The sequence below is a fragment of the Caretta caretta genome, chromosome 8, assembly GCF_965140235.1.
Source record: "Caretta caretta isolate rCarCar2 chromosome 8, rCarCar1.hap1, whole genome shotgun sequence".
NCBI classification, from domain to species: Eukaryota; Metazoa; Chordata; order Testudines; family Cheloniidae; genus Caretta; species Caretta caretta.
Genome location: NC_134213.1, coordinates 22322936 through 22346564, shown reverse-complemented (window position 1 = coordinate 22346564; position 23629 = coordinate 22322936). Strand labels below are relative to the sequence as shown.

The 23629-nt window shown below is 42.3% G+C and overlaps 1 protein-coding gene across 4 annotated transcripts in view; it reads left to right on the top strand.

Moving 5' to 3' along the window:
* Positions 1 to 10516: 10516 nt before the first annotated feature.
* CSNK1A1 (casein kinase 1 alpha 1) overlaps positions 10517 to 23629 on the top strand; it is a 54981-nt gene continuing 41868 nt past the window's right edge. For 2 of the 4 annotated variants that reach the window (XM_048859621.2, XM_048859618.2), the window contains exons 1-2: positions 10518 to 11053; positions 11845 to 11951. In XM_048859621.2, the coding sequence (XP_048715578.1) occupies positions 10931 to 11053; positions 11845 to 11951 (230 nt within the window). In that variant the 5' untranslated portion in view covers positions 10518 to 10930. Of the gene's footprint in view, positions 11054 to 11844; positions 11952 to 23629 lie in introns of all 4 variants that reach the window. The other 2 variants (XM_048859619.2, XM_075131351.1) reach the window with 2 other exon arrangements.

The window sequence follows — 23629 nt, the reverse complement described above, 5'->3', positions numbered from 1 at the left end:
ATCTACGAGTCCAAGGTCAGAGAAAAGCTGTAACCTTGGGAGTTTAATACAAGCCTGGAGTGGCCACTATTAATTGTTGGAATCCTTGCAGGCCTCCACCTTCTGCACTCGAAGCGCCAGAGTGGGGAATTAGCCTTGACACACCTAGACAGACAGTGTGAGTTAACTGGATGGTTTTGGTAGTCTAATTTGGTGATATACAGTAGTGTAGTCTTTGTGGATATCCTCGCTATAGCTCAGCATTTAAGAATCACTACAGGATGTTTTAAATGAGCACATTCTGTTGCATTTTGCTGAGCATATTTAGTAGCTGCTGTCTTAATTTTTTAGTATATGTTAGAAGGGAATTTTTTAATAAAACAAGGTGGATGATACAGTGTTTATGAAAAGATGAACGAATAACACTCTGGGTCACATCCACCACTGCAGTGACTTCCGTGGAGCTGTTCCCATACTCTGATACTTGGCTCTTGGCCTTAGTGATCTGTTGTGACAGTGAGCTCCACAGATTACTATGGGTTGTGTAAAACGATTTTCTTGTATTAGTTTTAAGTTTGCTGCCTTTTCCTTCCATTGAACATCACTTTGTTTTTATATTGAGAGGGCAACAAATTTGCCTTCTCTATTCCAGTCCTTATTTTGATGCTCCCTGTTCTTTGTTTCCTCTCAAAAATAGTCCCAGAGTTGTCAATTTATTTTCTTACGGAAGCCTCTCCAGGCATCTAGTTACTACTCCCTGCCTCTGAACCCGCTCTATTTCTGCCATATCTTTTTTAAGATGGGCTGATCAGAACTAACACGCTATTCCAGCCAGGGGAAGGTGTACCCTGGATTTATCCAATAGCATTAGAATATCTCTAGCAGTATTTCCTGTCCCCTTCCTTATGCACCCTGACACTTTCTTTTTTACTGCCATTTCACACTGGCAGAGGCTTTCATTGAGCTCTCCAGACCTTTTTCCTGGTTAGAATTAGGGTCTGATTCTTCCACCTTTACTCATGCTGAATGGCTCCTCACACCATGAATAGGATCACTAGAAACCGCCATCACAGTGGCACCAGTTGACACCTTTGCTGACAGTCTCAGCAGACAGCCCAGTGACTGAATGGGCCACAGATACTTAACTCCCCTTACTCTAGCAAGGATCTGTTGTATTAATCTCCAGGTCAGGGTTGGGGCACATGGATCAGAAGCAGAATTTGGCCCATTGAATGTAACAGCCACTGTATGGGGGCGATTGCTGAACTTTACATCCTGTCAATAACTTCAGCAGCCCTATATTCTGGGTGTCTGAGCCCTGCTAGTGGCTATCAGAGCAATAATGCTACCTCTGGTTATGTCCCGGTGTCTTGCCCTTGGCTGATGTGTGTCTGATTTGGCCCCTAGCAGCGCAAGATTCTTGTCTACAGCAGCAGCCCAAAAAGCTGTGAGCAGCTCTAAAAATAGACCAGTAAATGGCCTACTCTCTGCTGTAAAAAGCCCCCAGCTGAAGGTCATAGAAAAGCTACAGACCTGGCCACCCTGCTCAGAAGGGCGCCCTTGGAAGTTGTGCCCTTGTCTCAATGACATGCTCTGGACATAACAGCATGGGCAGTTGGGAAAGCACTGAGATGCTGAGGCAGAATGGGTGTCCTGAAATGAATATCCCAGTGAGTCTGCAAAACCATTCATCCAGATCTAATCTGATGCATAAATATTGTAGCAGTGCCAATAACACAGTGCCGTCTCTAATGCAGAAGCACGTAGATGTTAGCCATGTTACTGTTCTTGTATTAACAACCTTTCCTAACTGCATCAAATAGGCTCTACGGCCCATGATTGGGTCTCTGCAACCTGATATTTAACCCACCAGTCAGATGGAGAGGCAGTGTTATTTAATAACTAGATCAAGGTACTTGAAGTCTGGTGATCTGAGATTTATACCCAACTTTGCCAATGACTTCCTGTGTGACTTTGGGCAAATCACATAAGGCTTAGGCTCCCTTTGTGCCTTTGAAAATCTTTCCCCTCAAATGCTGGGGCCCACAGGTTCTGTGAAATGAGGTACTTTTCTACTTCATAAAGTTGTTGTAGAGTTAAATTCATGAAAAGTCATAATGTGATTGGAGATCCTCAAATGGCAGGAGCAATACAAGGACAAAAGGGCAGATCCTGATCTCATTTACATCAGTGTAAACCTTGAGTAATTCACTGGACTTGCATCAGGTTTACGCTGACATACCTGAGATCAGATTCTGTCTCAAAGTCTTTGTAATCGTTATGCTATTGGTGAAGTGCTCCACCCTAGCTCTGATGTTAAAACAGTAGTCTAGCAAAATTGAATCTAGACTCTCCTCTCTGACACTGGGTCCCAGCCCCTATTGCCAACAGCAGCAAGAGTGAATCCCAGTAGGGGGCTCAGAAGTTAAACACCCCATTATCAGCACTCACAGGCCACCCATGAGGAGATGTGCTTGACACTCTGACCTTTCAGATCACTGCATGGTGTAGCTTGTCAATGAAAGGCTTCCCCCCTAATGCTGTTTGGCAAGAGCAGGGGATATCCCTGCTGCCCAGAAGGAGGATCTGTTCCCTCTCTCTCTCTGACTTCACAGTGACAGATTCACCAGCACTACTGCAAGTATGCTGCTAGATCTGTACTGTATAGAACAGCTGTTTCATTATGGTGTGCACAGCCCCCCTCCCTACCCTGGGATCAAATTAAAAGCTTTGAGGACATTCAGTTGCATAGAAAGAACAACTGAAGTGTGAGCAGTGCTGGGATCAAGGTGATATTGAGCTAATTGTATGAGAATGGTTCTCAACAAAGCAGGAAGTTCAGTGTATCTAATGGAGAGAGAAGAAAGGGGATTTATTCCTTTTGCTTTATCTGGTGATACAGATGTAAACATCTCTTCCTTGCTTCATTGCCCCTCACAAAACAATGAAATACAGGAGACTTAGAGCATCTCAGAGCTTTAAACAGAGAAAATATTAAAGGGCTGAGGCTAAAAAGTGTGGTGTATTGAAAAGTGTGTTAAAATTATAAATTTTTACATTCTCAGTAGTTTACCTTACCGGTGCTGCTTGCTGGCAAGGGTACTCTGTAGGGAAGCGTGCAGTAGTAGCCAGTCTGCAAAGATCCAGCCTAGAGCAAGGTGGGGTGACTTGCAGAAGGTGGGGTGACTGCTTAAATTGCAGAAAGAGAAGTTTAGGTTGGACATTAGGAAAAACTTCCTGTCAGGGTAGTTGAGCACTGGAATAAATTGCCTAGGAAGGTTGTGGAATCTCCATCCCTGGAGGTTTTTAAGACCAGGTTGGACAAACACCTGTCAGGGATGGTCTAGATAATACTTAGTCCTGCCTTGAGTGCAGGCGATTGGACTAGAAGACCTCTCGAGGTCCCTTCCAGTCCTACACTTCTAGGGTTCCATCCGATTGATTTGTCTCAGGCAATTTTTTTATCGTATTTTGTTGATGAGGGTGTGTAGGCTGATAGTTTCCAGTTTTATGTTTGAATTAAGCAATTACTTTTTTTCTCTCAGTTTTTTGCAAAACCACCTTTGAAGCTGGGAATGCAGGCTTCTTTTGCTGATCAGACTTGTCCATCTTCCTCTGACACACAGTACAAATCACCTTGCAACTCACATTTACAATGCCGCTAATGCTCCCTGTGGTTTCAAAAAGAAATCCAAAGCCAGAAGTTTTCATCAATTCATTTTCTTTCTGATACTGACAGGCTGTGCAAATGTTATTAACATTTGTGTAACTCGCGATTTTTCTCAAAGTTGCAGAGTGAGAACATGGATGTAGAGGCTGTGGCTGCATTTCTGAAAGGCCTGGATGGATTTTTGATTCATAGCTCTGTAAACTAAAGACCAGACTCCACAGTATAGGCCATGTTGAGGGGTGAAAGTGAGCTGGTATGGGCCGATACGGCGTACCGTTAAGATGCCGGTACCAGCCCATACACAGCCCATCTTAAAGCGCTGCTGTGGCAGTGCCTTAACGTTGCTGCCCCTTCCCCGATCCGTCGGGGCCCTTCCGGAAGGGACCCTAGCGGCAGGGCTGCCGATGGGGGAGGCAAAAAGGGCAACGACGTTAAAGCGCTGCTTGCCCCTTTTGCCCCCCCGGGCGACCGACGGGGGCTGTCAAGTTTCCTTCCCCACTCTGAACTCTAGGGTACAGATGTGGGGACCTGTATGAAAGACCCCCTAAGCTTATTCTTACCAGCTTAGGTTAAAAGCTGCCACCACCAAAGTGTTACACAAAGAATAACAGGGGAAGTGCCCACTTGGAAACATCTCCCCCCAAAAATATCCCCCTCAAGCACTTCAACCCCTTTCCTAGAGAAGGCTTGATAAAAATCCTCACCAATTTGCATAGGTGAACACAGACCCAAACCCTTGGATCTTAAGAACAATGAAAAAACAATCAGGTTCCTAAAAGAAGAATTTTAATAGAAGAAAAAGTAAAAGAATCACCTCTGTAAAATCAGGATGGTAAATACCTTACAGGGTAATCAGATTCAAAACATAGAGAATCCCTCTAGGCAAAACCTTAAGTTACAAAAAGACAAAAACAGGAATATACATTCCATTCAGCACAACTTATTTTATCAGCCATTTAAACAAAACAGAATCTAACGCATACCTAACTAGATTGCTTCCTAACTCTTTACAGGAGTTCTGACCTGCATTCCTGCTCTGATCCCGGCAAAAGCATCACACAGACAGAGAGAGCCTTTGTTTCCCCCCCGCACCTCCAGCTTTGAAAGTAACTTGTATCCTCATTGGTCATTTTGATCAGGTGCCAGCGAGGTTATCCTAGCTTCTTAATCCTTTACAGCTGAAAGGGTTTTTCCTCTGGCCAGGAGGAATTTAAAGGTGTTTACCCTTCTCTTTATATTTATGACAGGGGGGCAAAAGGGCAGCTGCCCCAGGGCTGGCAATTTAAAAGGGCTCGGAGCTCCCGGGCATGGCTGCTGCTACTGCAGCAGCGGCCGGATATCTAGGCCCTTTTAAATCACTACCGGAGCCCCGGCCAGCGGGGTCCAGGCAGAGTAGATGGGCTGGCTGGGGGAGGCTGACCTGCAGCCCTGCCCCTTTTGCCAGAGGCCCCACCCCTTCCGGGGGCCGGAGCCGGCCCCCGTACTGGTAAGAATTTATGATTACTTTCACCCCTGGCCATGTTTAGCCATGGAAAAGCTGGAAAGAGACTATTTCTCCTATTGGGCATGACAGCTGGAAAGATGCATTTTCAAGAGTGTTCATCTTCCTCTGAGGTATCGGATATTGGTCACTACTAGAGGTAGGATTCCAGAGTAGATGGATCTATGGGTCTAATCCAGTATGGCAGAAGGTAGGGTACCATACTAGATGTACCTGTGGATCTGATCTTACATGGCAAGGGGCAGAATACCAGCTTAGGCCTCTGAGTCTGATACATTGTGCCAGAGCTGGATACAGGACTGTATGGACCTGTGGATCTGATCTGATATGGGTAAGGCGTGGGATACCTGAATGGATAGCTCTATGTCCTTACTAATCCCATTCACTTAATGTGTTGAACTCCTGCCCATCCAGAAATTAATTTCTCTTTCTTGTTCTTGAGAAAAATATTACCTTCTTGCTATTGCAGAAAGATACATACACAAGTACAGCTCATAAACTGCCACGACCCAAATCTGAAAACTGGCATTTAAAATGTGGACAGAACAGTAGTAGAAACAGGAAATGAGCTGAGGTCATTTCAGTATCATACATCTAGACTTGGAAGAATTATATATTTTTAAAAATAATTTTGATGGCTAATATTGATTTTTTAAGCATTTTTTCCAATTTGTATCAATTTAAATCTTCAGTTGTGCAAAATTATGGGATTTAAACATTTTTTTATTATTATCAATTTCCATTTTCACAGCTGTAGGAAAGTTGGGGGGAATCAGAAAGTAATTGTTTAAGACAGTAGACATTGAGATTTAAAAGGTTAAAGCTTTGTAACTGTTAAAAACCAACTGTCAGAATCACATGTGAAAATACACAATATAAATATCCGTAAATCAAATTCTAATAAGTTCTCAGGCAGCATTTTTCTTCCTTTGCCTATTTGTACATTTCAGTTGTTATCTATGGAAATATTTTTGCGTGTGTGTGTGTGTGTGTGTGTGTGTGTGTGTGTGCGCGCGCGCGCGCGCAGAGAAATTGACATTCCCTGATAAAAGTTGAATCCTTCCAAGCCTACATACATTCTGCGATGTTCCTTGAGCCTCATGCACGAGTGACATGGTGGAATTGTCCCTGTGATCTTGTGTGCACATGTGCATGGAAAGCGTATGTGTGTGCATGTGTATGTTTAAATAGTGGGCAATGCATATGTTTGTGTGTGTATGGAATCAAAAGGAGATGACTGTATTGATGTTAATGCCTTTGCTAACTAGAAGCATAGACAGATAAACAGATCTATTTTCTTTCTGTCCAGACAGCCAAAACTCCCATTCAGGTTTCATCATATCCCATCTTCGCTATTGTGGCCTCCCTAAGACCCATATCACAGTACAAATTGCAGCTGTTAAGATCATCTTCTTTGTTTTGACCAAGTCCCTTTGAATCTCCTCACTGGCTCCCTTGGTTTCATGGCATCAAGTTTAACCTTCTTGTCCTCACCTTCAAGGCCTTTCAGAGCTCTACTCACCAAATGTATCTGCTCTTGTCTCTTCTTGCATGACTCTTCCTCCATTCCAGCATGTTCGTCAGCTTCTCGCACACATCTCTGTGCCTTCTTCCTGGCTGCCCTCTATGCCCAGAACATCCTTCCTGAACTGATCCTCTTTCAAATCTTTCAAAACCTCTCTCTGCTGTGATGCCTGTAAGAAGTTAGCTTGAGGGACAGATGGGGATAACTGGCATTTACCTTATATATTTAAAATTATCAAGAGAAAAAATAACAAATGTCTATATGTATATTATAAATTGTGTATGTTTCATCATATCCCCCTATCCAAGTATGATACTTGTCTTCTTAGATTGTAAGCTCTTCAGGGCAGACACAGTGGTCTTCATGGGATTCCAATCCTGATTGGAGTCTCTGGGTGCCACTGTAATATAAATATTCAGGGGTGCTGGAACAATTTTTATAGTGAGGGTGCTGAGAGCCATTGAACCAAACTGTAAACTCTATGTATAATGGAAACCACTTCAACCAGGGGCTGTGGCAGCGCCCCTCAGTACCCAAGTTCCAGCACCTATGTAAGTGTTAGTTTTAAACAGTAATAATAACAGTAACTTTTCAGCCATCAGATGGCAGCATTGCACAATTTTGCAGATCTAGAGCAGAGAGGTCAGTAGCACTCAGATACACCCATATATGGTCTATTTATCAGACAACCTGTTTTTCCAGCTCTTCCAAATAAATGTGACTCAAGCCAAACAACTTCCCAACTGCTCAAATCCCTTCAAGAGCAGCTATTAAAAATCCTGTAGAGCTTTAAGTGCTTCTCAGTCCTCCTGAGCTGTTTGCAGATCATGATCAACAGTAACAGCACTGGCAATAGGGGACACAAAGCTCCTTATTTAGAAATGAGTTGAGGGAGTTGTTCTGAGACATCTCAAGTGCCCTTGAAAGTCCAGTTCCCTCCTCCTGTGATATGTATCCGTACTCCTTGGTACAAGATCAATATTCACTTTCAGTGAGAGACCAGTGCAGATATTCTTACTTATGCAAAGAATCAATTACAGAATTTACATGGGAATGAGTTTTGGGTTGACTTTAACTTTGGGTATTTCTTACTGATTCTAAAGTATGTGGATTAGTCCAGAATGTGATCAGTGTTGGTTAAGATCAGTTTTATTTTCATTGCAGGGAGAGATGGGACCAAAGCAAAACTCAGATCCAAATACCCTGAAGCACAAGAAAGTTTGGAGGTGAACTTTGCAGTTCAGGATCATTGCTAACTGCAAGCTTCATCCCCTACTTGGACTTCTCATTCCTCTTGGTTTCCTGCTTTGCAGCCACCTTATAGATAACAAGGGGAGACCAAATGAATTTAGGCAAGTCTCAGAGTTATCACATAGTCACAGCCAATACTTAGGGCTTGTTGACAGAGTGTTCTTCTACCACAATAACTAAACCAATATACAACTCCTAGTGTGATTGCAGATATATCAGGGGAATAAGCTTTACCGGTATAAGCACCTTTATACTGGTATAATTGCATACACACTAGGGGTTGTACCACTTTAACCATATCAGTATAAAGTCACAGTCCTAATCAAAGTGGTTAAATCGATACATAAACTGTGTGTAGACAAGGCCTTAAATTAGGCTCCTTATCATTCATAAGCATGTGGTTAGCAACCCCACCAGCTGAGCTGAAAGGGAGCTTCTGTGGCTGATCCAGTTAGCAAGAGACATGCCATGTTGGCATCTAATGTATGCTGCTCTTATAATTTGGCTGCATTTCTCTAGGTACTTTCTCAACAGGGCTGGAGGCCTAAATCTTCTCCCAAATTTAGTCTTGCGCGATGGAGCCCATCCTGACAGTGAGTAATAATGAGTCACAAGGAATTCTCAGTTTCATGCTCTTGCAAAAGAATAATGCAGAGAATGGATCGAGAGGACAAAGAAGGAAAGAACATTTAAAAAGGCAGAAAGAAACAGCAGACCCAGAATATATCTGGCTGACACAAAGCAGCTGGTTAAAGAACTCCCGGCAGAAATTTGCAAGGCATCTCCAGGAATTAGTGCTACACACTTTACAATCCAAAAAGACTCGTAGCTGAACCAAGGTTACGAGGTAAATCAAATCATGTCAGACCTACCAAAGAAGGATGATAAAACAGAGGTTGTGTATGCACAAAAGCACAAGACAGCTCCACTCCATTCTTAATTCACCCCTATTGTGCTTCTGGGCCTGAGATACTGCAGCAAGAATCTCAGAATAGCAGGGGGACCTTAGGTGCCACATGTTACTCTGAATTTATTTTTCTATACAATGAAGTCAAGCACTTAACATTAATGTACCAAAGGTTTTCGGATTTGATTTGCGATCTGATAAGTTGTCAGCAGAGCTTGGATACAATCCACTTTGGGCAATACTCAGAGCTGATGTAAAAGGTGATGTGAATTACAGGTCATGTGTGTACTGGTTAGAAAGATGGTGTAATTGACACACTGAAGATCAAGAAGGGGGTATGTAGCAGGAAAATTGACTAAGAGGATGGGTACAAAAATCAGATCTATGAATACTCCATTTAAGCATAATGTAACATTACTGCTGCTTTCCTCAATGTGACCACAAAGCATTAATTATTATTTATAATGCACCTAAGTCAGGTACCTGCTCCAAAGAGGTTCTAGAGGAGATCCATCCACTTATAAAAAGGGCCAAATGTAAGCTGTTGCAACTCCTTTGACTTCAGTGGGAGTGGACCCATTTACACCTGGTCTGACTTTTAGGCCCTTTATATCTTCAAAGTATTCTTCACCTAGGGTCCTCTCAGCCACTTTACAAAGAGCCAACCAACCAGCAATATTTAGCAGATTGGTTTGTGAAATGGACAAAAAGAAGCTGTGCACGTGCAGCCAACTTCTCAGAAGTGGCCACTGATTTTGGATACCTCTGGTTTTGGGTGCCCAAGTGTTGCAATGCCAGCTTTCATGACATTGGTTTTTCTTCTAAAGCCCCAGCACCCAGAGTCACGTGATTAATTGAAGATCTCAGCTTACATTTAAAAAATTGTCTCTATCCTTCATGTCTGCAGAGCCAACTTGAAAATATTAACCTTAGAGGCTCAAAAAACAGATGCCAAACAAAAAAGAACTCAAAATTTAGACTTTTTAAAATCTCATCATTTTTAAGCCAAGCTCGTGATTTTTCTGTGGCTTGACTCATGATTTTTGAATACTCAGCATGAGGAATACTGCCAGCTAGAGACATTGTGGCCCCAATTTTCCAGTGCTGAGTGCTGAGTACCAATTGAGAAGCTCCCCCTAACTGCACTGAATGCTGTAACAGATGCTGAAGATCTCTGAAAATCAGGCTCCAGCTGTCACCAAAAACGGAAGCACCCATAATCAGATGGCCCCCTCTGAGAGTGACTGATTTCTAAGACTACTAGCCCAGGACCATGGCTCTGCTTTCCCCCAAACAAGGCTGGCTGCCAGAAACAGGCTGCAAAGCCCCACGTGCCCCTGCCTGGCCCCATTCCCACAAAGTTGGCCACGTCAAGTGACAGAGACCCCTTGTGATTTTGAAAGGCCACTGGCCCTTTAAGGCTGAAGGGGGGGGGACAGGTGAGGGAGGACGGGCAAGCATGCACCCTTTCCTTTTCACCCTTCCGCCTGGTTTCCGAATAGGGTTGTGCGCATGTGCACTTGCGGAAACTGACGCTGCGTGAAGAGCCGAGCTGCTCACTGAATTTGAGTCAACGCCGTCTACGCATGCGCGCTGGCTCAACGTCCTCGCCTGCCCTCTTAGCTTGCACTTGCGCGTTTTGTGTCCTGTCGAACATGCGCAGTAGCTGCCCCGCCCCGTTCCCAGAGTGCCCTGCGCGGTGAAGAAGCGGCGGCCGCAGAGTGGAGGCATTTTGTGTCCGTGATAGCAGCCGCGCGATATACAAGATGGCGGCGGCTGCTGAGTGAAGTACCAGCGGTGGCGGCCGGGATCCGGCGGTGCCAGCTGCGCTCGGACACCCAGAGCCTCCCGGTGCCACTCCCGTATCTCTGGAGCGGGCAGAGAGTGTAGTGGCGCCCGGCCGGGGAGTAGGGCAGAGCCGCGGAGGAGGACGCCCGCCGCAGGGGCCCGGCCTAAGCTGAGCGGCGGGGACCAGATTCCTCCTCCGCTGCCGCCTCCTCCCAGGCGGCGTAGAGCCTCCCCAGGCCCGTTGTTCCAGCGTAGGGCCCCCACCTCACTTCCCCTCAGCGCCGGGAGGGCCGCGAGCCGCCCCTCACCATGGCGAGCAGCAGCGGCTCCAAGGCCGAGTTCATCGTCGGGGGTAAATACAAGCTGGTGCGGAAGATCGGGTCGGGCTCGTTCGGGGACATCTATCTGGCCATCAACATCACCAACGGGGAGGTAAGGGCGCCACGTAGCCCCGCAGGGAGCCCCGGGACTCATCCCTTGAGGGAGTCCCCGCCCCAGTGACCCTCCTCGAGCCGGGGTCTTGTCAGCACAGGGAGCCCAGGCCCCTGTGGTTGGCTTCACCAAGAGATTGGGCGACCCGCGTACCCGCTGCGGTGGTTAGGCCGCTACCAGAGAGAGAGGCTGGCCGGCCCTTCACAGGAGAAATTTACCGGATGATAGCACATCGATTCGGGGGATCTCCACTTACCCTGGGGATGGGTGGTAGAGTTAGGAACCTCCCCCCGAAAAAAAAATGGGGGTATGTACCTTGCCATCAGCAGCGCAGGGGGCCATCTTCCCTTCCCCCAGTCATCTTTTCTGCTTGGAGGGGGCACACACTTACCTGGCACTCAACATATGGTGAGACACACAGAAGGACACCCCCCTCACACACCCCACTCTTCGGTTTTCTTCTTTTTTCTCTCTCCATCCCACATTTTTCTGAGCCACGAAGAAACAATTCCCATCTCGATTAGTCGTATGGATCTGAAGACTAAACATTTCTAGTCCAATTTCCCTTTCAGGATGGATATTTATGCACAGATCAGCACCGTGTGGATTTTATTTGCAGAGCCTGCTGCTTCTCCATATTATGGATATTGAGCTAGTGTTGTGAGCACTAGAAAATTTTCCCATATTCCCAAAATTTACTGCAGCAGAGCTCTGAGTGGGAGTGGAGTGCTGTGTCCTCCTAAACCCCTGTACTTGGTGGATGCTCTGATCCCTGTTCCCTCTCACTGCAGGAAGTGGCTGTGAAGTTGGAGTCTCAGAAGGCCAGGCATCCCCAGTTGCTGTACGAGAGCAAATTGTACAAGATTCTGCAAGGGGGAGTTGGCATCCCACACATAAGGTAAGAGTCAAACAAGCTGTGGGACACCAGTATGGGCTCTTGTCCAGTGCGTCAGTTTGTGATGGGGCTCCATGGTTACAGAAGCGGTGAGTGTTTTTACTCAGGATTGATTTAGGAGGTGGAAAAGTGTGTATCCGGTAGAATTAGCAGGATCTCTCCAACCCAGCCTTCCCCATTCCCCCTTACTGCCCTGTAGATTTCAGCCCTTTATGCAGCAATCCCTGAGAAGGGGGAATTCCTGAAGGATTTGTGTTTGGGAGTGTAGGCTGGCTTCCGGGGAGGCAGCATTGGAAATGGCTGCTCTCTTTTGTTGTGTTTTTGTTCCAACATGTCTTCCTTCTCTGCTTAGAAAATGGCGGATGGACGTGACTAACCCTTCCCCCATCTTCTGTTGGGACACGGGACATGCTCTGGCATGTACCTCTCCCTTCCATCACATTTGTGTGTCTGGAAGGCTCAGGCCTGCAGAGAACCTCCAGGGGGAATGAAATGGCAGCCCCTTTCTGTTGCCCACAACAGATGCGTCACTGAGCCCTCTAGAGATACAGTGCCAAGATTATTCCTCCCCCTTCCATTTGCTTGTTATGCGGTCTCGGTGTTTCATGCTAGTTGTGAAAACATGTTTTAATACATCAGGGGAGGCTTAGTCAGAACTATTTTTAAATTTTCTTAGTAGTGAAGCATACTTGAGAATTGGATTAATTTACTAAGACTGGTAGGTCAGCCAGGTGAGCAAGAATAAAGCAAAAGCTGGTGGGTTCCCCTTACTTCAGTATAGAGATGAATGGAAATGTAACTATCTTTATACAAAAACTTTTTATAAAAAGTTGTCACTTTTCAAGAGCCTTCATTAGAAGCTTATTGCATTTAAAATTCTGTGAATTGTGTTTAACATCTGTTGTGTGGTGAGTGTGAAGAAAATCAAAGCTATGTTGTTGGAGTCAGTGGCTACATAAACAAAACTTAGGGGATTGCAAAGGATAGGGTATTAGTAATAGTTAGGATTGGAAGGATTAGATTTTTATGGTAAATCTTGATAAACATCAATTTCACAGTGTACACACAAACCAAGGAAAAAATATTTCCATCAATAATAGAAATTTACAAATAGACAAAGTAAGAAAAATGCTTCTTGAGAATGTAATTTGATTTAAAGATATTTACGTTGTATATTTTGAGGTGATGTTTTAATGATTTTGAAGCTTTAACTTTTTGAATCTCAGCATCTGCTCTCATTAAATTATTATTGTCTGATCTCCCAAAATTTCCCGCAACTGTTAAAATTTGATAAATATAGAAAATGTTTAAATTCAATATTAGCCATCAGTTGTAAAAAAATGAAAATTGAACTCTGACAAGCCTAGCTAAAGTACACGCTTTGTACCTATTCTTTTCCTTGTTTTATAATACATAATGGGTATAACCCAAGAGATTTTGTAGGACATTGTGACTGGCCGCTGTTATTGTAGGACATGTTTTGTAAATCTTATCGAATACTAATTAGTTTAATGCTTTCCTTCATTTAAAATAAGGACATTTGTGTGTGCCCCCAGTTATGAGCAGTAATATCTCCTGCACATATGCCATAACTATATTGCCGTAGGCTGTGTTGTCCTATATATTTAAACCCTTTGTAAAATCAGTATAGTCTTATGTAAGGATAGAGCAAATATACCTGGATGAAGCAAAAAACCTCTAGCTAGAAGTGTGAAATCAGAGCTGCACAGATTACGCAGTTTCAATATCCTTTTCAGTTTTAAAAATGAAAGCCTTCCATTGAAGAAATACGTGACATTGTTTATTGAAATGCCACTACTGAAATAGTTGAACATTAAAATGATAACTTGGAAAAACTGCCAAAGTGAACAGGTACTTAATATTTCACTACCAGTCTGAAAAAACAGGTGTTTTTAGGTAAATGTAAATTGTTATTCTTTAAGTGAAAAACATACCTGTTATGCTACCAACAAATCCTTAATTTAGTATTCTTTCCATGTAGCAGAAGTGAATTACAGTTCAAAGAGATGTCTTCAGGCTTGATCAGTAATAAACAATTTATTACTGTTTTTTACAAGCTGAGATGCTGAAAGTCTACTTAAATAAGATTCTTGTATAAAACTTACCTACTGTTTGAAAATAACAAGATTGATATCACTGAAAGAAAAAACTTGTTTTTAATATTTTTAGTTTTTTCTTTGTGCATTTGACAGTATTTTATATATCCCATTTCACTTTGTATATAGTCAGCAATTTCATCTTTGTTTGTTTTAAATGTGTTTTTTCCACACAACAATAGGGGAATGAACTCCTGTTTTAAAGAACAGGAAATGATGGATAATACCACAAAAAATTGATTGGGAGATTTGGCAACTGATATGGTATCTGAAACTACTCAACTCACTACTTTTTTTAAACTGAGGAAAGTTCAGGTTGAGTAATCCCTTAGATTATGTGACTGAAACAATCTCTGGTCAATTTCACTTTCAGGTTCTCACAGCCCTAGTCCTACCATAGGGTGTTCTGCAAAATGCTACTTTCAGAACATCTGCCCTCATTCGAAATTCTTCCACAGCACTTCTGCTGGGTTTAAATCTTGCGTGGGGGGATGTATTTTAGCCACACACTTCTACTTTTGGCTGGCATCCTGCTCGATGATATCTGGTGACAGTTGCAGTGAGAAAACCTAAAATAAAGTGCTTCTTATTTTGCGTTTTCTACTTTAACATCAGAGAAGGGCAATAACAATTTGTTCAAGAAAGTTCTTGTCCACAAACATGAAGATGATGGAATTTGATTCAGGCCAAATACTTGTTTCTGTGAATGAAGATGAATAACCTGACTTACAACATGGAATGTGTCACTAGAACACCCATCAAGGATATGTACATTGTACAAAGAATTAATTTGTGACTTTGATCCTGGTGATGTCCATAGAGTGTGCATATTGTGCTTGATTTACCAGTATGTCTCTTTAGATGCATGTGATCTGGTACGCTTTAAATACACTCTTGTCTGGAAAATGTTTGACTTTTATATTTAGTTTAGTTTTCGGTTAAATATTCTGACAGTACACCACATCAGCACTATGGCAGAATGTGTGTATCTGAACAGTTGGAATAGAATTGAGTTGTGCTCTGCTGGAGGAGAATGTTAAGGAAAATTTAATCCTTTTTTTTTTCTTCATAAGTCAGGCAAGCTTTAAAACTGTTATAAAACCTTACAGCTGCACTCTATTAAAGTAGTCATAGCAGGAGGCATTGTGATCCAGTGGATAGGGCACTTGACAGGGAATCGAGAGCTCATTCCTGGCTTTGCCACTGGCTTGTCGTATAACCTTGGAAATGTCACTTTATCGTTCTGTACTTCAGTTTCCCCATCTGTAAAACCGAGGTAATACTTTACAAAAGAATGCAAGATTACATTTGACAAACTGGGGAAAAGCCAGAGGAGTGCTACAGAAACAATTAAAGTTTTAGAAAACATGACCTATGAGATAACATTGGGGAAAAAAATGGGGATGTTACATCTGGAGAAGAGAAGATTGGGGCTGGGGGACATAAGTCTTCAAGAATGTAGAAGGTTGTTGCAAAGAGGAGGGGGATAAATTGTTCTCCTTACACACTGAGGACAGGGCAAGAAATGATGATGAGCTTAAATTGCAGCAAGGGAGATTTAGATTAGACGTTAGGAAAAGCTTCCTAACTGTAAGGGTAGTCAAGCACTAGAACAAATTATGTAGGGAGGTTGTGGAATCTCCGGCAGTTGGAGACTTTTAAGAACAGATTAGTCAAACATATCAGGAATGGTCTAGATCGGGGTGGGCAGACTATGGCCTGGGGACCACATCTGGCCCTTCAGACGTTTTAATCCGGCCCTTGAGCTCCTGCCAGGGAGCAGGATCCAGGGCTTGCCCCGCTCCATGCGTGCTGTGGCTCCGTGCGCCTCCCGGAAGCAGCAACATGTCCGCCCTCCGTCTCCTACGCATGGGGCAGACAGGGGGCTCTGCATGTTGCTCCCACCCCAAGCGCCAGCCCCGCAGCTCCCATTGGCTGGCAACCGCAGTCAATGGGAGCTGCAGGGGTGGCGCTTGTGGACGGAACAGCGTGCCGAGCCGCTTGGCCACGCCTCCACAAAGGAGACAGAGGGGAGATGTACCGCTGCTTCTGGGAGCTCCTTGTGGTAAGCGCTGCTCGGAGCCTGTACCCCGACCCCCTCCATCATCCCTTCCCTAGCCCTGATTTCCTTCCGAACCTCTCAGTCCCACTGTCGTGGACCCCAGAGCCTGCACCCCCAGCCAGAGCCCTCACTCCACTACCTGCACTCCAACCCTCCCGCACCCTGAATTCCTCATTTCTGGTCCCACCCCAGGGCCCGCACCCCAATCCCAATTTTGTGAGCATTCGTGGCTCGCTATACAATTTCCATGCCCAAATGTGGCCCTCGGGCCAAAAAAGTTTGCCCACCCGGTCTAGATAATACTTGGTCCTGCCTCAGTGCAGCAGCCTGGACTAGATAACCTATCGAGGTCCCTTCCAGTCCTGTGTTTCTATGAATCAGTGTTGAGACCTGTGTATAAAAAACACTAGATAAGACCTTTGTTATGCTTATACAAGAAATAAAATGGTACGTCTGAGTTACTAAAGTAAAGATTATGCAGGCTAGCTTCTGAAAAACATGTTGGGCCTTCTTAGGCCTAGCCTACAGTAGAAAATTCGGTTGATTTAACTGTGTCCATTGGGGTGAAAAATCCACACCCTGGAGCGGCATTGTTAAGCCAACCTATGTGCCTGTGTAGACAGCTAGGTTGATGGAAAAATTCTTCTTTTGACCTACCTACCACCTGGGGTGGTGGACTACTTTTATTGACAGGAGAACCCTTCCTGTTGCCTTAGGTGATGTTACACTGAAGTGCTACGCTTAAGTGTAGATATACCCTACATATATCAAAGCAGTAAACACGGAAGTGCAGTTATTAATACTTTTGCAATAAGAGGAAGTCTCTGTTTAATATTCAGCTCTCTTGCACCTTAGATGCAAGTGCAGAAACATGCTTAGATACATCCAGTAAAACCAAGATGACTAGACTTGGTCTTCCAGATATGTTAAGATAAATTAGCAAAAAAAAAAAACCCTTACATGCATTCATAATGTATAAAGAAGCAAAAGGGCAAAATCCAATTTTAAAATACATTTTTGAATGTCACCTCAGAGCTGAGAAAGCTGACGGTACATGAATCCTCAGCCATCACTGTAAACAGGTCAGGTTGGAGACTTTGCAATCCTTATGTTTAAGATAAAAAAACACAGTCAGATTTGGGCAGGAAAGGTTTTGCTTTATGGTGTAAAAGAAATCTTGAAAAAAGGGCACAGCTGTTATTCTATACTCCCACCATGCAGACCCCTTCAAATATTAAGAAGAATTTGAAACTAGTTCAGAGTACAAGGAACTATATAAATGCACTAGTAGTTAAACAGTGTAATGTGTGTTATTTACATTTATTGTGCAACATGAATTTCATTTTTGGTTGACAGAACTTGAATCAAGGTTACACTTCTTTAACTGATTTTGTGCCCTAAAGCAGCTCTGATGGACTGAATGAAATGAAAAGGCCACATTCTTCTGGCAGGTTTATCCAGATGGTTCTAGGGCATTGTCAGTCTGCTTCTTGTACTGGCAATCATTTTCATCTGTTACTTTCTTGTTTAATTGATCACATTAATTTGGGGTATTTGAGTTTGTACCAGATGCCTTGGTTCTGGCTGGCTGTATATTTGGCTGGTGGCTTGTTCTGAACTTTTTTTTGTATTAATTTATTGTAACTTAAATGTCTTTCAAGATGCACCCTCTACATATTTTTAAATAGGTTTTCTTTGGGTAGAGATTTTTCTTGAGGATTAGTTGTTCAGATGAATTGACAGGATCTGGCTGTATTTGGAATGGATGATGTATCTGCTCCTTGGTTACAGCCAATCATGTGTAACATATTAAATATTGCATTTATTTATTGAGGGCAGAACTAAGGCTGTGGCTACATGAGGAAGCCATTGCTCTTGTGTAGACAAGGCATAATAACACACATGGATAGGTGATAATTAATGGCACTGAAAATATACCATTGGTTCTTTGAATTCCAAGACTACTGAAAAAATATGTATTGTGTATATCATAGCTTTCCTTCCACCCAGCTTAATGTTCAAACCTGTTTTATATTCTACAGGTGTTGAGGCATGTTTATGCCAATTTTCATATTCCTTATTGCAGGGGGAGTGGAAGGAGAAGGTTGAAGCTTCTTACTGCTTCCCATCATCTTCATGGAAAGCAAATTCTAGAAGACTGTTATGATTAACCTTATTCTCCTGATATGACCTACCAGGTTCAGAGAAGTTTGCACTATGTTCTCACTGTAGGAGTCTTAATACCCCACTAAGCATATGAAGCTGACTAAAGTGACATTTTAATTTAGTCGTAAGTAGAATCGCACCATTGTATGGAGCTATTCAAATTTAACATTTAGCATGGGTCCTTCCTAACTCATAAAATGAGTAAAACCTACTCTGGCATTAAGCCTTAAGAGTGCAATATGTGCAGTTAGATGTGTAGTGATGTAAAGGACATTGGAAATGTATTAATTTAAAACCATTCAAATTTATAAATAGTATAGCTTATGATAAAGCACCCTTCTAACAGGGTGTCCTGAAACATCTTAAAAATGTTCAAGGGTCTTTTGGCTTTAGCGTTCACTAGTATCTCCCATAATAATGGACTATTCAGGGAAACGGTGAAACTGAGTTACATAAAGTGCTGTCAAATGCACAAAGTAAATTGAAAAAAGTTACTTAATAGTAATCCTAGAGTTTTATTAATAATAGTAGATGCATAATTTTCAGACATCTTTTCAAGTGAATGTCCCTTTAAGCAGTGTTTTATACAAGTTAAATATTTTAATCAGTGAGGATGCATTCTCAGCTTGGAACTGCTTATTTGAAATCATAAGACAGGGCTTGAAAAACAGACCTGCTAGCCAGATACTAATATGAGACATGGAGAGGGCACAACTGTAACTTCCACTGGCAGCGCTCTGGTGAGAAAAGTCCATTTTTGTGAGCTGCTGGAACGAGGTAGGGTCCTGTCAATGGATTCTGTTTCATATTTGTAGGCGTGTATGACTCCCCTGTCACTTTTTTTCCCTTCCAGCAGCTGATGCTTTTCTTTTTGTGGCAGAGCCTTTTGGCTGACAAGGAGGGTAATCTCTTCTATTGAATAGGGATAGCTTCAGTCTTTTTTTAGATCTTCTCTTATACTTGGTTCTGTCTGCCTCTGCTCACACTTTTATCTAGCAGAAGCAGATACCAAGGTAGCGAACAGTTTTGTCAGTTTCAATATATGTGGCATCCTGTATGCAGTAATTAAACTGACCAGTTTTGTCAGTTTTCATCCTGCTTGGGAAAGCTGAGCGGCACTAGAGCAATATAAAGACTTGGGATGAAAGCACTCCATGGGTTTCTCCTTATATTGGAGGATTACCTTTGCAACCAAAAAGGCAGGAAGGCTTAATTTCTGTAGAAACATACATAGAAACAATTTACCAGATGTAGATTTTCTGCCTTAAGCAGTTAGTAAAATAGCAAGTCAATCACTTAGAAGTGCATATGCAGCATGGAGAATTCTAGTCAATTTAAACCATCAGGTTGCATGGTATTTATGGGAATGAGTTGCACTAGCATACTTCAAATATTTGAAGTGTGTCTTAGCTGTACAAAACAGTCACAATATTTTATTTATAGTAACTCTTTAACTTTCCTATAGAAAGTGTTTAGTTGCCACTTCTTAATTTAGTACTTGGGTGGCCTAATTTATAACTAATGTTAGTTGCCACAGTGAGTGATATCTGCTAAATATTTCACTTGACTGTACCAGTTATCCCATATTATGTTAATTGCATTTGTATTTCTGACTTAGTTGGTCAACAATTAACAATTGTTTTTCCAGCTTTATGGAAGAGAACATACAAGTCAATATGGAGAAGCTAACACATAGGTAAATTGTAAAATACTTAGGCAGTTCAGTCTCAAACGTCTCATGGTGACGGGCTCTATTTTTCTTATATACACTCTATGCATTACATTATTGCTGCCTCTGGAGAGGTTGAATTAGCAAGTGTAAAGAATCCAAACTTTTGGTACATTGGCATACTTGTTTGCTGTGAAATTTTCCTCCCTCTTTAATAGTTGAGAAGTGACTGCCATAATGAAACTGTATATTTGAAACGGAGAGATGTTAAGGAACCAGTTGCTTGGTGCCAGTCAGAATAATTGTAGGCTAAAGCAGTATAGGATACTGACAAAACATAAGGAACCAAGACAAATAAATGTGTGTAATGTCCTGGTAGAGGTATGAAATCCATATGCCTAAGTTGTGCTGGGTGTCAATAAGTTATCACTGATATTTTCAAGTAGTCCGTTTCATTAGATGTAGTCTGAGATAAAAAGCATTTGAGTAAACAAGATCTAAAGCTGTAGTGATATGTTTGAACTTTAGTTTATAACAGCTTTGTTTGCATTTCCTCATGCACTCAAATGCACAGTTGTGCTTCTTGTGTCTAAGACTGCTAACATGGCTACTTTCTGCTTCAGTTTTATTGTGTTTAGTAACATGATGTACTTCATAACTGTCACTAAGAATGCCTTTGAGATTGCTTTGAGATTATTCCTTTGAGTCCTTTATGCCAGTGTTTGAGTTTTAAGTTTGTGCCCCAGTTAAGGGCAGATCTGTATGTTTGAGAACTCTTAGATGGGTATTTATCTGAAGATGTAATGGCTTTTTCTGCTCCTTGAAGTTATGTGAATGCTGTTTATACTTGCCTAATGATTTGGAATTTAGCTCTTAACTGCTATTTTGTGGAACGGTGGAAGTGGTACAACATGGTCTGAAATCAGGCCTAGAATTTCACTGGCTGTTTGGCTAACATAAAAACAAGTGGTTTCATCTACTTCTGCTCCTACACGTGGCTTTCTTCCTTCTCCCGCTGTTAAATACTCTAGTGGGTCCTTCCTCACACAAGATTGAATGTACAGTCTACTTTAGGAGGTAACATTTGACCATAAAATTACTGCTTTGATAATTGAACAGAATTGCTTTTTGTTAGTAAACTTGCTATTGTGACATCTGGTTTCTCAAGATGTTCTAAATATTAATTTGTCACTGGCCATATTCTTGTAACATGTATTCACTAACACCAGGGTTTCGAAAATGAAAAGTTCCAAAATGTATGTTATAGCTAGGGCCCTACCAAATTCACTGCTGTGAAAAACACGTCACTGACTCTGAAATCTGGTCTCTTGTATGTTTTTACCCTATACTATACAGAATTCATGAGAGAAACCAGCGTTTCTCAAACTGGGGGTCCCGACCCAAAAGGAGGTTGTGGGGGGCGGGTGTCATAAGGTTATTGTAAGGGGGTTGCAGCATTGCCACCCTTACTTCTGTGCTGCCTTCAGAGCTGGCTTGCCGGAGGGACGGGCTCAGCTCTGAAAGCAGTGCAGAAGTAAGTAGGGTGACCAGATAGCAAGTGTGAAAAATCAGGCAGGGTGGGGGTAATAGGAGCCCATATAAGACAGCCCTAAATATTGGGACATCTGGTCACCCTAGAAGTAAGGGTGGCAACCTAACCATCAGAGGAGTAAAGTTTTGGAATAGCTTTCCAAGGGAAGCAGTGGGGGCAAAAGATCTATCTGGCTTTAAGATTAAACTTGATAAGTTTATGGAGGAGATGGTATGATGGGATAACATGGTTTTGGTAATTAAATAATCATGGTAAATAGGCCTAATGGCCTGTGATGTGATGTTAGATGGGGTGGGATCTGAGTTACTCAAGAAAGAATTTTCTGTAGTATCTGGCTGGTGAATCTTGCCCATATGCTCAGGGTTTAGCTGATCGCCATATTTGGGGTCGGGAAGGAATTTTCCTCCAGGGCAGATTGGAAGAGGCCCTGGAGGTTTTTTTGCCCTCCTCTGTAGTATGGGGCACGGGTCACTTGCTGGAGGATTCTCTGCTTCTTGAAGTCTTTAAACCACAATTTGAGGACTTCAATAGCTCAGACATGGGTGAGAGGTTTTCGCAGGAGTGGGTGGGTGACATTCTGTGGCCTGCATTGTGCAGGAGGTCAGACTAGATGATCATAATGGTCCCTTCTGACCTTAGTAGCTATGAATACTGTGACCCCCTTACAATAACCTTGCAACCCCCCAGCTCCTCCTCCTCCCCCCCCATTTTGGGTCAGGACTCCTACAGTTACAACACTTAAAATCTGAAATTTCACAATATCTGAAATCATGAAATTAACAATTTTTAAAATGCCATCACTGTGAAATTGACCAAAATGGACCATGAATTTGGTAGGGCCCTAGTTGTAGCCAACTTAAAAGCAGTTGCTGTTTAAAGGATGATGCCTTGGTGGAACTAAGTATAGTAATTGTGTACCTACCACTGTGGTATCAACACTTTCATTTGCTTTCCTCAAGGTTAGTCATTAAAGAAATAAAAACCATGGGTTTGCTGAGTAAGCACTAAGGTGAATCATGTGACTTGGCATAATGCCTGCTTGCCCATCTGGGAGCTGCAAACCAAATAGTTTCTCACACCACAGTATCACATGACTGAATTCCCCAGCATAGTGACACAGACATTGAAACACAGGAGGTTACAAACAAGTTTTCCAATTCTGCCTATGTATGTTACACTGCTTTACTATAGTAAAAATGTGCTAATGCACATATATGGCTGGAAGGTTTGTATATTTTTGCAAGTCTTTGATGCCATGTAAGGTTTTTTAATTTGAAAGTTTCTCTTTAATCAGTACCTTTGAATAGTTCATTTTAATGAATATGAAATTTTCAGCCCATTGGAAAGTAGGGAAGTGTGCAGGGATGCATACAGTTGTAAATCTGACTACTGCCCCAGCTCTGCAGCCTTAAAACTCTCAAGGCTACCTCAATTTCTGATCTCCCAGATTTCTTATCCCTATAAACAAGGTGTACTTTACTAACTTGAGTGCAGCCTATATCTAGGGTTGGCAGAATTTGATTTTTCTTTTTTGATTATTTTGACTGATAATATCAATATTTGTGTTTAAGTGTTTTAGATTTTTATCAATTTAAATTTTTCAGTTGTGGAAAGCTGTTTGTGGAACAAGACAATGGGGAGGTCAGACAGTAATTGTTTAGTAACAGTAGACGTTGATTCAAAAAGTTAAAGCTTTATAACTGTTAAAATGCAAATTGTCAGCATCACATCAAAATATACAATGTAAATATCCTTAAAGCAAACTAAGTTCTCAAGCATCATTTTTCTTTCTTTGCCTATCTGTAAATTTTGATTATCATTGATGAACATATATTTTCATTAGTTTGTGTGTGTATGGTGAAATCACCATTTATTGACACTTACTGATTAAAAATCTGATCATTCGAAGACTACCAGTAAATCCGTAGCCATGTCCTGAAGTAACATGACTGTTTAGCTAAACGTTGTGAGTATATTTTCCAAGGGTTTGCTTGTGAGAGCCAAGTTTCTGCATTCTTTACTATTAGTTTCCAATAGTAGCAGCTACCAAACAAACCTTGAATGGACAAGATGTAGCCTCACTTCTTAATCCAGTTTTTCCTGGAAACATTACAG